We start from the raw sequence: 12,104 nt of genomic DNA, 5'->3' as shown, positions 1-12,104 counted from the left end.
CTATATGTTTTCTTTTAAAACGTGATGATTTTATGAATTTCATTTTGATGCCTTTATGAAGCACTTTGTCATATGGATTAAGAAGAGTGCTCTATATATAAAGATAATAATAATAACAATAATAATAATTATTATTATTATTGTTATTATTATTATTATATTATTACTTTTGGGGTCGTTCAAACTCACACACACACACAAGCTACTCATACCTAATTGGGGACATTCATCTATGTATAATGTTAAAACACCAGTATGTAAGTCTGTCAGTACTTTGGGAGACATTCCAAACACAGATCATTGTCCTTACAGTACATTACTACTTGGGTTGTCATAAGAGAAACACTGGACAATAATACATACTCTGAAACCCACTGAGTACTACACTGAGAACAAATACCTTACAATCTCTAAGAGATTAAGTAGTATTTTATAAACTGGCCCCTACCTGAGGTCTGTCCCTGACATCAGGTGTCAGCTGCTCGCTGACATCAGGTGCCATTTTCTGATGGAAAAGGAAACCGGAAAAAAATTAAAACAATCATGATATAGGTCAAATCTCAAGACACAATGAGATCAGTTTCATCTGAAAATGACCAAAACAACTATTATCAACATTAAACAAATTGTACCTGTCTGCGCCAAGGCCAGTCTGAATCCCCGTAATTGTAAGGTATTTCTTCACCTGGGGCGATGTCTCTTAGGGCAAACAGGCAAAGATGTGGCATCCCACCAACATCAATAGCTTTTATCCTACAGTTAGGCTTGATGTGGTCATCATTCACAAGCCTTCCCAGTGACTTGTCTTCAACAGATGCATCAAGACTTAAGGAAAAGAATATTGATGTTAAGAGTGGAAGTTACCTACTTTGTTTGGCTACAGTGTTAAGAAGGGCACGTTTTATTTGAAAGCTGAGCAAACAATTGAGGTAGCTTGCAGCAATATACATTTACAGGGTACTACCGGGGTGGTGAGTCTCTTGCATGGTTTGTTAGAAATTGGGATATCCTTAGGTTAACAGGCCATTCAAAGCTCATTTCCTAAAACTATTGTAATGTATTACACCTGCCAACAAAAGCATATTTATTATAACTTACCACCAACATCCCCCTTTCCATTTGAAGTCAAACAGGAATACTGCTTCTGTGTCATTGTAGTTCTTCGTAAGAAGACCATCCTGTTTGAAAAGTTTACCACGGTATTCAAGCACGAAATCTCCTTTGTTGAAAACCTCCACAGCAAGCACACCTCGACCTTTAAAGTAAGAAAAAACACCAATTACTATTTTTTATCCACTAGCACAGTCTACCATCTTTCAAATTGGAGCCTAATACTTTGCAAGCTAAGGCAAAGCTGTGCAACAGTAGTGTAACATAAAAATACCCTATCAGAGATGGGGACTTGAGTTTCAGACTTGGACTTGAGTAGCACTTAAACTTGTACGCCATAACATTTGAGATACATTGTTTCTAGCGGCCTCTTTGACAGTAAGATGTAATTGCAGGCGAGCCTGTTCTTTCAGAGCCCTCCATCTTGTCACGTTCACGGTCAATATGTGTTGACTTTTTTTTTTTTTTGCTCTTTTGTAAACTTTATTGAAACACATTCACCTCTCTACTTCCAGTCCGTCCCCTATGTCTATATGTTACCCTCTTAAATCCATACACACATGTTCCTATTACACTTCTGCCCTTACTACAAGCCTGACTCAGAAGTTGGAAGTTCCCAATTTCCGTTTACAAGTGAACGCAGCATAACCGTTAGTGACGATCTCGGCCGACAGACCAACCGCTGTCAGCAGCGTCACTAACATGGCGGCCTATTACATCTAGCCCGGGACTGTCGCCACAGACACAGATATTGAAAAACTTGGCAAAAAGGCAAGTAGAAGTGCTTTCATTAGTGGGTCATATGATCAATCACCATTGTTTTAACTCACTCTTTGATAGATAGTAACTTAAAAGGCAATTAAATAGATGAAAATCTTACAGAGTATAACTTTAAGTTGCACACAAATGTGACTTGAGACTTGACTTGGACTCGCCCCCCAAAGACTTGAGACTCGACTCAGACTTGAGATTTGGGACTTGTGCACAATCTTTTTATTTTTGTACTTTTTGGTGCATTAACATCACAAGCAGAATGTCATTCCCTCTGGTGCGCGAGCGGCCACGCTCCACAGGTGACACCATGGTGAGCACATCACCTGCTGCTGCTGCAGTTTTATTACCATTTGTCATATCGCCTGGCTTTAATAACTTCACGCAAAGCCTCAACAAAATAATCACCGAATACAACGTCTGTAATATGAACATAAAGGGCGCTGGATCGACCACATCAAATTTTATCAGGAAGCTGAAAACGCACCCAGATAGGTCCGTCAAGTTAGCAAACATGTTAAGCTCGGCTGCATAAGCTATCAACGTTAGTTTGCTACTAATGTTAGCTTTGTGAGTGGTTAACTTTGGTGTTTTTTAAAATTACATATTTTTGTGTTTGCTTGCCAGTGCTGCCACCATCACTTGCTAATGCTGTTAAACCGAGAGAAATACACGTTAATTATTAATGTCAGCTAAAGGCAAGTTTATGTTGCTGTGTATATGAAACTTCTGACTTTTCAGGCTTTTTTCGTAACTGTATAGAATTTGTAGCATCATAAAATATAAATGAGGACAAAGAGATACTTGCTACAGCTACATTTCTAGTAGTGATGAAACTAAAATATCTAAATATCGTTTTATTTCCCTGATTCACTGCTTTGTTCTCGATTACTGCGCTCCCTCTCCCTATTAAGTGTATACTCGCTCAACCCTCTCTCTCTCTCTCTCATTGAGCCTCCATCCCAAACTGCCATTTCAACCAGCAGACTTTGCTACGAGCTGATTGGCTATGACTTACATTCTAAAATCAGCTGCTGGAGACTTGACAAGTTGAGTCACAGGCGACAACATCAGCCGGTTTGATTCGAGACGAAACGGGCCAGTTCACACTGCTGCAACGTTTACCTGCAACGTTCTAAAACGGTTTCGTTTCGTCTCGTCGCAAATCTTTGGTCTGAACTGGGCTTAAACTAATCTAACTAATTAATTGAGGCGGTGGTAGACTAGCAACTCCCATGTTTTGCAAGGTAAAAGACTTTCACTAAATATAACCAAAATGGCTCTAAAAAGTTGTCTAACCCAGCTTTAAAATGTTAATAGCCAATCCACACTGCCAGTACAAAGTAGCCTTGTGTAAATGAGATACGCATAGGAAGCAATGATGAATTTTGAATTTACATAGTGTAATTCAACATTATTATTATTAATAGGCTGTGTACAACTGACACAAACACTACTTGCAAAATGTAAGAACTTACCTTTGTATGGGTTGATAAAATGCTCTGTGAGACCAGCCTTGTCAGTTTTCAGTTTAATGTGTTGTTCGGCATCCTGTTGAGGACGGACTCGTCTTCTCCTCACAGATCTCTCCATTATCGCTTCATTGCCAGCCATGTCATCTGTTTGACAGAATATTTCATGTATAATTAACATATGTGAGCCACCCAGTTAAGCTAACATACATTTATTAGTTTCCTTTATACCAGGATATACATTTTATATTGATAGCTTAGTCACAAACTAATGCAGGCTTTTTACCCTCATAATCAAATCTCTTAAGTAGCAAATGCAGTGGATTTACCTGGAGGAAACCTGTTGTGATCCTCAGTGTGTAGCTCAAGGTATTTACCCTTCTCTCACACACACTCGTTATTTTATTATGCACACAAGAATATATCTATATACAGTGGGTCCGGAAAGTATTCAGACCCCTTTACATTTTTCACTCTGTTTCATTGCAGCCATTTGCTAAAATCAAAAAAGTTCATTTTATTTCTCATTAATGTACACTCAGCACCCCATCTTGACAGAAAAAAAAACAGAAATGTAGAAATTTTTGCAAATTTATTAAAAAAGAAAAACTGAAATATCACATGGTCATAAGTATTCAGACCCTTTGCTCAGCATTGAGTAGAAGCACCCTTCTGAGCTAGTACAGCCATGAGTCTTCTTGGGAATGATGCAACAAGTTTTTCACACCTGGGCAGTTCCTTCGACCTCATGATTCTCATTTGCTCTGACATGCACTGTGAGCTGTAAGGTCTTATATAGACAGGTGTGTGCCTTTCCTAATCAAGTCCAATCAGTTTAATTAAACACAGCTGGACTCCAATGAAGGAGCAGAACCATCTCAAGGAGGATCAGAAGAAATGGACAGCATGTGATATGCATCTTGATATGCATTGGGTTTTAGACACTAAATTGTTTTCTATATGTTTTCTTTTAAAACGTGATGATTTTATGAATTTCATTTTGATGCCTTTATGAAGCACTTTGTCATATGGATTAAGAAGAGTGCTCTATATATAAAGATAATAATAATAACAATAATAATAATTATTATTATTATTGTTATTATTATTATTATATTATTACTTTTGGGGTCGTTCAAACTCACACACACACACAAGCTACTCATACCTAATTGGGGACATTCATCTATGTATAATGTTAAAACACCAGTATGTAAGTCTGTCAGTACTTTGGGAGACATTCCAAACACAGATCATTGTCCTTACAGTACATTACTACTTGGGTTGTCATAAGAGAAACACTGGACAATAATACATACTCTGAAACCCACTGAGTACTACACTGAGAACAAATACCTTACAATCTCTAAGAGATTAAGTAGTATTTTATAAACTGGCCCCTACCTGAGGTCTGTCCCTGACATCAGGTGTCAGCTGCTCGCTGACATCAGGTGCCATTTTCTGATGGAAAAGGAAACCGGAAAAAAATTAAAACAATCATGATATAGGTCAAATCTCAAGACACAATGAGATCAGTTTCATCTGAAAATGACCAAAACAACTATTATCAACATTAAACAAATTGTACCTGTCTGCGCCAAGGCCAGTCTGAATCCCCGTAATTGTAAGGTATTTCTTCACCTGGGGCGATGTCTCTTAGGGCAAACAGGCAAAGATGTGGCATCCCACCAACATCAATAGCTTTTATCCTACAGTTAGGCTTGATGTGGTCATCATTCACAAGCCTTCCCAGTGACTTGTCTTCAACAGATGCATCAAGACTTAAGGAAAAGAATATTGATGTTAAGAGTGGAAGTTACCTACTTTGTTTGGCTACAGTGTTAAGAAGGGCACGTTTTATTTGAAAGCTGAGCAAACAATTGAGGTAGCTTGCAGCAATATACATTTACAGGGTACTACCGGGGTGGTGAGTCTCTTGCATGGTTTGTTAGAAATTGGGATATCCTTAGGTTAACAGGCCATTCAAAGCTCATTTCCTAAAACTATTGTAATGTATTACACCTGCCAACAAAAGCATATTTATTATAACTTACCACCAACATCCCCCTTTCCATTTGAAGTCAAACAGGAATACTGCTTCTGTGTCATTGTAGTTCTTCGTAAGAAGACCATCCTGTTTGAAAAGTTTACCACGGTATTCAAGCACGAAATCTCCTTTGTTGAAAACCTCCACAGCAAGCACACCTCGACCTTTAAAGTAAGAAAAAACACCAATTACTATTTTTTATCCACTAGCACAGTCTACCATCTTTCAAATTGGAGCCTAATACTTTGCAAGCTAAGGCAAAGCTGTGCAACAGTAGTGTAACATAAAAATACCCTATCAGAGATGGGGACTTGAGTTTCAGACTTGGACTTGAGTAGCACTTAAACTTGTACGCCATAACATTTGAGATACATTGTTTCTAGCGGCCTCTTTGACAGTAAGATGTAATTGCAGGCGAGCCTGTTCTTTCAGAGCCCTCCATCTTGTCACGTTCACGGTCAATATGTGTTGACTTTTTTTTTTTTTTGCTCTTTTGTAAACTTTATTGAAACACATTCACCTCTCTACTTCCAGTCCGTCCCCTATGTCTATATGTTACCCTCTTAAATCCATACACACATGTTCCTATTACACTTCTGCCCTTACTACAAGCCTGACTCAGAAGTTGGAAGTTCCCAATTTCCGTTTACAAGTGAACGCAGCATAACCGTTAGTGACGATCTCGGCCGACAGACCAACCGCTGTCAGCAGCGTCACTAACATGGCGGCCTATTACATCTAGCCCGGGACTGTCGCCACAGACACAGATATTGAAAAACTTGGCAAAAAGGCAAGTAGAAGTGCTTTCATTAGTGGGTCATATGATCAATCACCATTGTTTTAACTCACTCTTTGATAGATAGTAACTTAAAAGGCAATTAAATAGATGAAAATCTTACAGAGTATAACTTTAAGTTGCACACAAATGTGACTTGAGACTTGACTTGGACTCGCCCCCCAAAGACTTGAGACTCGACTCAGACTTGAGATTTGGGACTTGTGCACAATCTTTTTATTTTTGTACTTTTTGGTGCATTAACATCACAAGCAGAATGTCATTCCCTCTGGTGCGCGAGCGGCCACGCTCCACAGGTGACACCATGGTGAGCACATCACCTGCTGCTGCTGCTGCTGCAGTTTTATTACCATTTGTCATATCGCCTGGCTTTAATAACTTCACGCAAAGCCTCAACAAAATAATCACCGAATACAACGTCTGTAATATGAACATAAAGGGCGCTGGATCGACCACATCAAATTTTATCAGGAAGCTGAAAACGCACCCAGATAGGTCCGTCAAGTTAGCAAACATGTTAAGCTCGGCTGCATAAGCTATCAACGTTAGTTTGCTACTAATGTTAGCTTTGTGAGTGGTTAACTTTGGTGTTTTTTAAAATTACATATTTTTGTGTTTGCTTGCCAGTGCTGCCACCATCACTTGCTAATGCTGTTAAACCGAGAGAAATACACGTTAATTATTAATGTCAGCTAAAGGCAAGTTTATGTTGCTGTGTATATGAAACTTCTGACTTTTCAGGCTTTTTTCGTAACTGTATAGAATTTGTAGCATCATAAAATATAAATGAGGACAAAGAGATACTTGCTACAGCTACATTTCTAGTAGTGATGAAACTAAAATATCTAAATATCGTTTTATTTCCCTGATTCACTGCTTTGTTCTCGATTACTGCGCTCCCTCTCCCTATTAAGTGTATACTCGCTCAACCCTCTCTCTCTCTCTCTCTCATTGAGCCTCCATCCCAAACTGCCATTTCAACCAGCAGACTTTGCTACGAGCTGATTGGCTATGACTTACATTCTAAAATCAGCTGCTGGAGACTTGACAAGTTGAGTCACAGGCGACAACATCAGCCGGTTTGATTCGAGACGAAACGGGCCAGTTCACACTGCTGCAACGTTTACCTGCAACATTCTAAAACGGTTTCGTTTCGTCTCGTCGCAAATCTTTGGTCTGAACTGGGCTTAAACTAATCTAACTAATTAATTGAGGCGGTGGTAGACTAGCAACTCCCATGTTTTGCAAGGTAAAAGACTTTCACTAAATATAACCAAAATGGCTCTAAAAAGTTGTCTAACCCAGCTTTAAAATGTTAATAGCCAATCCACACTGCCAGTACAAAGTAGCCTTGTGTAAATGAGATACGCATAGGAAGCAATGATGAATTTTGAATTTACATAGTGTAATTCAACATTATTATTATTAATAGGCTGTGTACAACTGACACAAACACTACTTGCAAAATGTAAGAACTTACCTTTGTATGGGTTGATAAAATGCTCTGTGAGACCAGCCTTGTCAGTTTTCAGTTTAATGTGTTGTTCGGCATCCTGTTGAGGACGGACTCGTCTTCTCCTCACAGATCTCTCCATTATCGCTTCATTGCCAGCCATGTCATCTGTTTGACAGAATATTTCATGTATAATTAACATATGTGAGCCACCCAGTTAAGCTAACATACATTTATTAGTTTCCTTTATACCAGGATATACATTTTATATTGATAGCTTAGTCACAAACTAATGCAGGCTTTTTACCCTCATAATCAAATCTCTTAAGTAGCAAATGCAGTGGATTTACCTGGAGGAAACCTGTTGTGATCCTCAGTGTGTAGCTCAAGGTATTTACCCTTCTCTCACACACACTCGTTATTTTATTATGCACACAAGAATATATCTATATACAGTGGGTCCGGAAAGTATTCAGACCCCTTTACATTTTTCACTCTGTTTCATTGCAGCCATTTGCTAAAATCAAAAAAGTTCATTTTATTTCTCATTAATGTACACTCAGCACCCCATCTTGACAGAAAAAAAAACAGAAATGTAGAAATTTTTGCAAATTTATTAAAAAAGAAAAACTGAAATATCACATGGTCATAAGTATTCAGACCCTTTGCTCAGCATTGAGTAGAAGCACCCTTCTGAGCTAGTACAGCCATGAGTCTTCTTGGGAATGATGCAACAAGTTTTTCACACCTGGGCAGTTCCTTCGACCTCATGATTCTCATTTGCTCTGACATGCACTGTGAGCTGTAAGGTCTTATATAGACAGGTGTGTGCCTTTCCTAATCAAGTCCAATCAGTTTAATTAAACACAGCTGGACTCCAATGAAGGAGCAGAACCATCTCAAGGAGGATCAGAAGAAATGGACAGCATGTGAGTTAAATATGAGTGTCACAGCAAAGGGTCTGAATACTTATGACCATGTGATATTTCAGTTTTTCTTTTTTAATAAATTAGCAAATATTTCTACATTTCTGTTTTTTTTCTGTCAAGATGGGGTGCTGAGTGTACATTAATGAGAAATACAATGAACTTTTTTGATTTTAGCAAATGGCTGCAATGAAACAGAGTGAAAAATGTAAAGGGGTCTGAATACTTTCTGGACCCACTGTATATAATAAATCATATTCCTAACATCAAAATACTGAGTGAAGTTTAGAAAGAATTTAGAACACAGACATCAGTCAGTATTTGTCAGATTTTAAGATACTGGCACAATAAGCTAAACAGTTAAATGACTGGGGACAGAGCAGATTGAAATATCACTTTCTACACATTTACATGTTTATGCTCGTTGAACAGGTGTATTGATAAAGCACTGGCATTTTTCTCCTGAAGGTTTATTGTACTTACAGTAAAGAGTATGAGGAGCTCCTCTCTGTGTCTGAGCTGTCAGCTCTGACACAGAGAAATGACACCAAAACATTAAAAAAGTACAGATAAAAGAACCAGTAATGTCAGAGCTTATCAATACTACTGTCTTTAATAATTTAGCCCAGGTGACCGTTTAATATCATGTTTCAGTGTCCATCCTACCACTCCCTAACTAATCTCACACCAAGCAATTCCTGAAAGTTGGCAACCCTGCTAATATTACCTTGAAATGACAGTCTTGATGGTGGCTTGCTGCAGTTCAGTTATTCTGATGTTTAATAAGACTATCCATCACCAGAACAACTTGCTAAAGCTTGTTTTCTACCCAGCTTACTTAGCCAGAGTGCAACTCGCTAGCTAACGTTAGCTAGCGAGTTGCACGTTAGCTAACGTTAGTTAGCTTTGTGGATAAATATCAATTTATCTTCACCAACTTCACAGAAAATTATCAGTTTCACATTTTTTGTGAGTTCACTGTCATAACATGACTGGATGAACCACATGGCATAAAAACCTGATAAACTCTTAAAAGAAACATCAAGTTTGCTTACCTTAAAGGCCGCTCCTCATCTCCCTGCTGTCTGTCTGCAGCTCACATAGCTCACGCGAAGGGGAGGGGGAGGAGGAGGGGAGGCGGCTCGCGGCTCGCGGCGCGGGAAAACTTCACTTTGTAGGAGTTGAACACAAGATGTTGAATTATCTTTCTATCATGACCACTTTCTTTTAGTTGATTTTAGATTGATCAATTTATTGAATGAGTTTGTAATTTGTGTTTAGTTTATAAATATTCAACAGTGACTATAAGATATAAATAAATAAATAATACAGGCAACAGTTCACCCCTATAGGATTGATTAATTAACCTACAGTATATTACATAGGTACACCTGCTTGTGTGTCCATAGTGATGGCAAAAGTGGGTTGGGAACAGCAAGTGTGCTCTCTTCAGCTGTTTCAGTGACATTATCCAGCATGTGTCACAAATGTACGCTTTACAGAGAAAGTTTTTATAGGTCTTAAAGACTCTTAGTAATTATTGAAATGATGATTCATAATTCAGTCAATTTAGCAAACGATCGAATGATTCAGTTGATCAAATAAATGGCCAAAAATTCTGAACACCCCCTTGTCCTCTTTTTATTAGGTCTATTTTTCTTTAAGCTTTCTTAGCCTGAAGTTTAGAAAATCTTTGTCAAAATAAACGATGACGGGGAGCCGATAGTCGCACGCCCCACGTATGGAGGCTGTAGTCCTCTTCACAGCGACGGTTGTCAGCCTTTTGCTGCATGTCGCCCACCACTCTCTCCTCCCAACTTTTCCTGTCTCTCTTCATCTTTCCTATCTGACAAAGGCAAAATAAACCATGACGACTGGGCCTAATCAGGAGGAAATCCAGGCAGCAAGGAGACACACTGAAATGCTGAAACCAGAAAAGAGGATGCTGAAATATCAGCAGCTGATTTTAGAAGGTTGTAAGGGTAAGGGATGAAATGTGGAGTCACATTTAGAGGGGTAAAGTTCAGGTGTACACACACAGTTGACCAGATAACTTACAGCACCACAAAAAAATCTCTTTTCAGGATTGTTTTATTCTTAGTTTTATTTACATAAATATTCAGGTGGCTTTGTTCAGTTGGGGGGCGGGGGATCCCAAAATGACTCGGACAGACAGAACGTGGGGATGAATCATGAGGGACGTCATTTCTTCTCAGGAGCCTCTCCAGCCTCCAGTTTGGGCGGGGCGTCTTTGGGCTCCCTGTGCGCCGGGAAAACCTCCCAGGGCGTGTTCAGGTCAAACTTCCTGAACTCCTGCGACAGCTCCACGGGCTCAGCCACCACGCGCTTCACCTCGTCATCATAGCGCACCTGAGGAGGGAGACACGCGTCAGTTGTCAATATGAATGCATGTTTACATCTCTTCAAAGCAGTTTGAGGGTTTTTGAGGTTATCATTGATGCATCCCAAAGACTAAAAAAAAACTCAAAAATGTAACAAGAAATAATCCACAAGGAGCTTTTTCTTTTATGAGATCCTGACCAGATGATACATTTTTAAAACCAGATCTAAGAGGCTAATTTAATTATTTATTCCTTCAAGGAAATAGATGCACTTAAAGTACTACTGAAAGTACTTTGAGGATAAATTATCCTTTCTTGGCAGGAACTATAGAGGATGTGTTCAGGGCCGGTGGGAGCCCTGACTTCATTACCATGAGCTCTATAAATAATTGAATAAAAAAACACAAACACAGGCTCCAGCAGAGGTTGAGACTAAACGTCTGGGCACAGCTTCCATCCTGCCAGTCTCACTGACACCATGCCAATACTACTGCATTTATTTTTGGAAGGAAACAAAATTATTAATTCACAGATGAGGCAGATTAAAACAGACCAAGCTGCACTGTTGCAGCAGGACGTGTTGTTGTCAGCACTCACCTCCACGTATCCCGAGAGAGGAAAGTCCTTCCTGAAGGGATGACCCTCGAAGCCGTAGTCGGTCAGAATACGCCTCAGGTCTGGGTGGTTGGCGAAGAACACACCGAACATGTCCCACACCTGGCAAAACACACAGAAACGCCAAAATCACACAATTACTCCAGCTAATCTATTTGACTCGCTAAAGAGGAATTCAGTTTTTTTATAACAAATTTAAAAGGTGCACTGATCAACTGACATTGTAGCTATAAATAGATCGTATTCTTTGTTGTTTGTCTCTATCCTTCTCTTCTTCCTGCATCTCCCTCTATCCCAACACAATCTCAGCAGACGGCTGTCCATCATGAGTCTGGTTCTGCCTCTTAGGGCGCACTCACATGCTTCACCCCTAAAGTCCAGTTCATTTGACTAGTGCACGATACACTTCCCCTGGCATGCTTGGACGAAGCGATTGGCTTTAGCACGGTACGGGACAACTGGGCCTAGTGTGAGTGCGCCAGCAGACGCTGTCTTAAACGTGCAATACATACAAACTTGACTGAGTTGAAGTTGTCTCATTTCCCCTGAACATTATTTTGCAGCCATCACAG

General features: G+C 39.4%; 1 protein-coding gene across 1 annotated transcript; it reads right to left on the bottom strand.

Annotated features, from left to right (window-relative positions):
* Nucleotides 1–10,648: 10,648 nt before the first annotated feature.
* Nucleotides 10,649–11,662, bottom strand: LOC132970414 (NADH dehydrogenase [ubiquinone] iron-sulfur protein 3, mitochondrial-like). The gene is made up of 2 exons (XM_061034415.1): nt 11,515–11,662; nt 10,649–10,945 (listed from the first exon to the last, which is right to left on the bottom strand). Exons 1-2 carry the CDS (start codon nt 11,623–11,625, stop codon nt 10,778–10,780), a joined length of 279 nt encoding a protein of 92 aa, XP_060890398.1. The 5' UTR covers nt 11,626–11,662; the 3' UTR covers nt 10,649–10,777.
* Between the last annotated feature and the right edge of the window lie 442 nt (nt 11,663–12,104).

The sequence above is a fragment of the Labrus mixtus genome, unplaced genomic scaffold (assembly GCF_963584025.1).
Source record: "Labrus mixtus unplaced genomic scaffold, fLabMix1.1 SCAFFOLD_113, whole genome shotgun sequence".
NCBI classification, from domain to species: domain Eukaryota; kingdom Metazoa; phylum Chordata; class Actinopteri; order Labriformes; family Labridae; genus Labrus; species Labrus mixtus.
Note: the sequence above shows the minus strand (reverse complement) of the source record. Positions and strands in the feature narration are given on the sequence as shown.

Bases quoted from the DNA above. Each gene is read 5' to 3' on its own strand.
- LOC132970414 (XM_061034415.1), bottom strand. From the start codon at position 11,625: ATGTTCGGTGTGTTCTTCGCCAACCACCCAGACCTGAGGCGTATTCTG. The intron at 10,946-11,514 runs GTGAGTGCTGAC...CTCCCTCCTCAG, and splicing joins CTCTCTCGGGATACGTGGAG to GTGCGCTATGATGACGAGGT.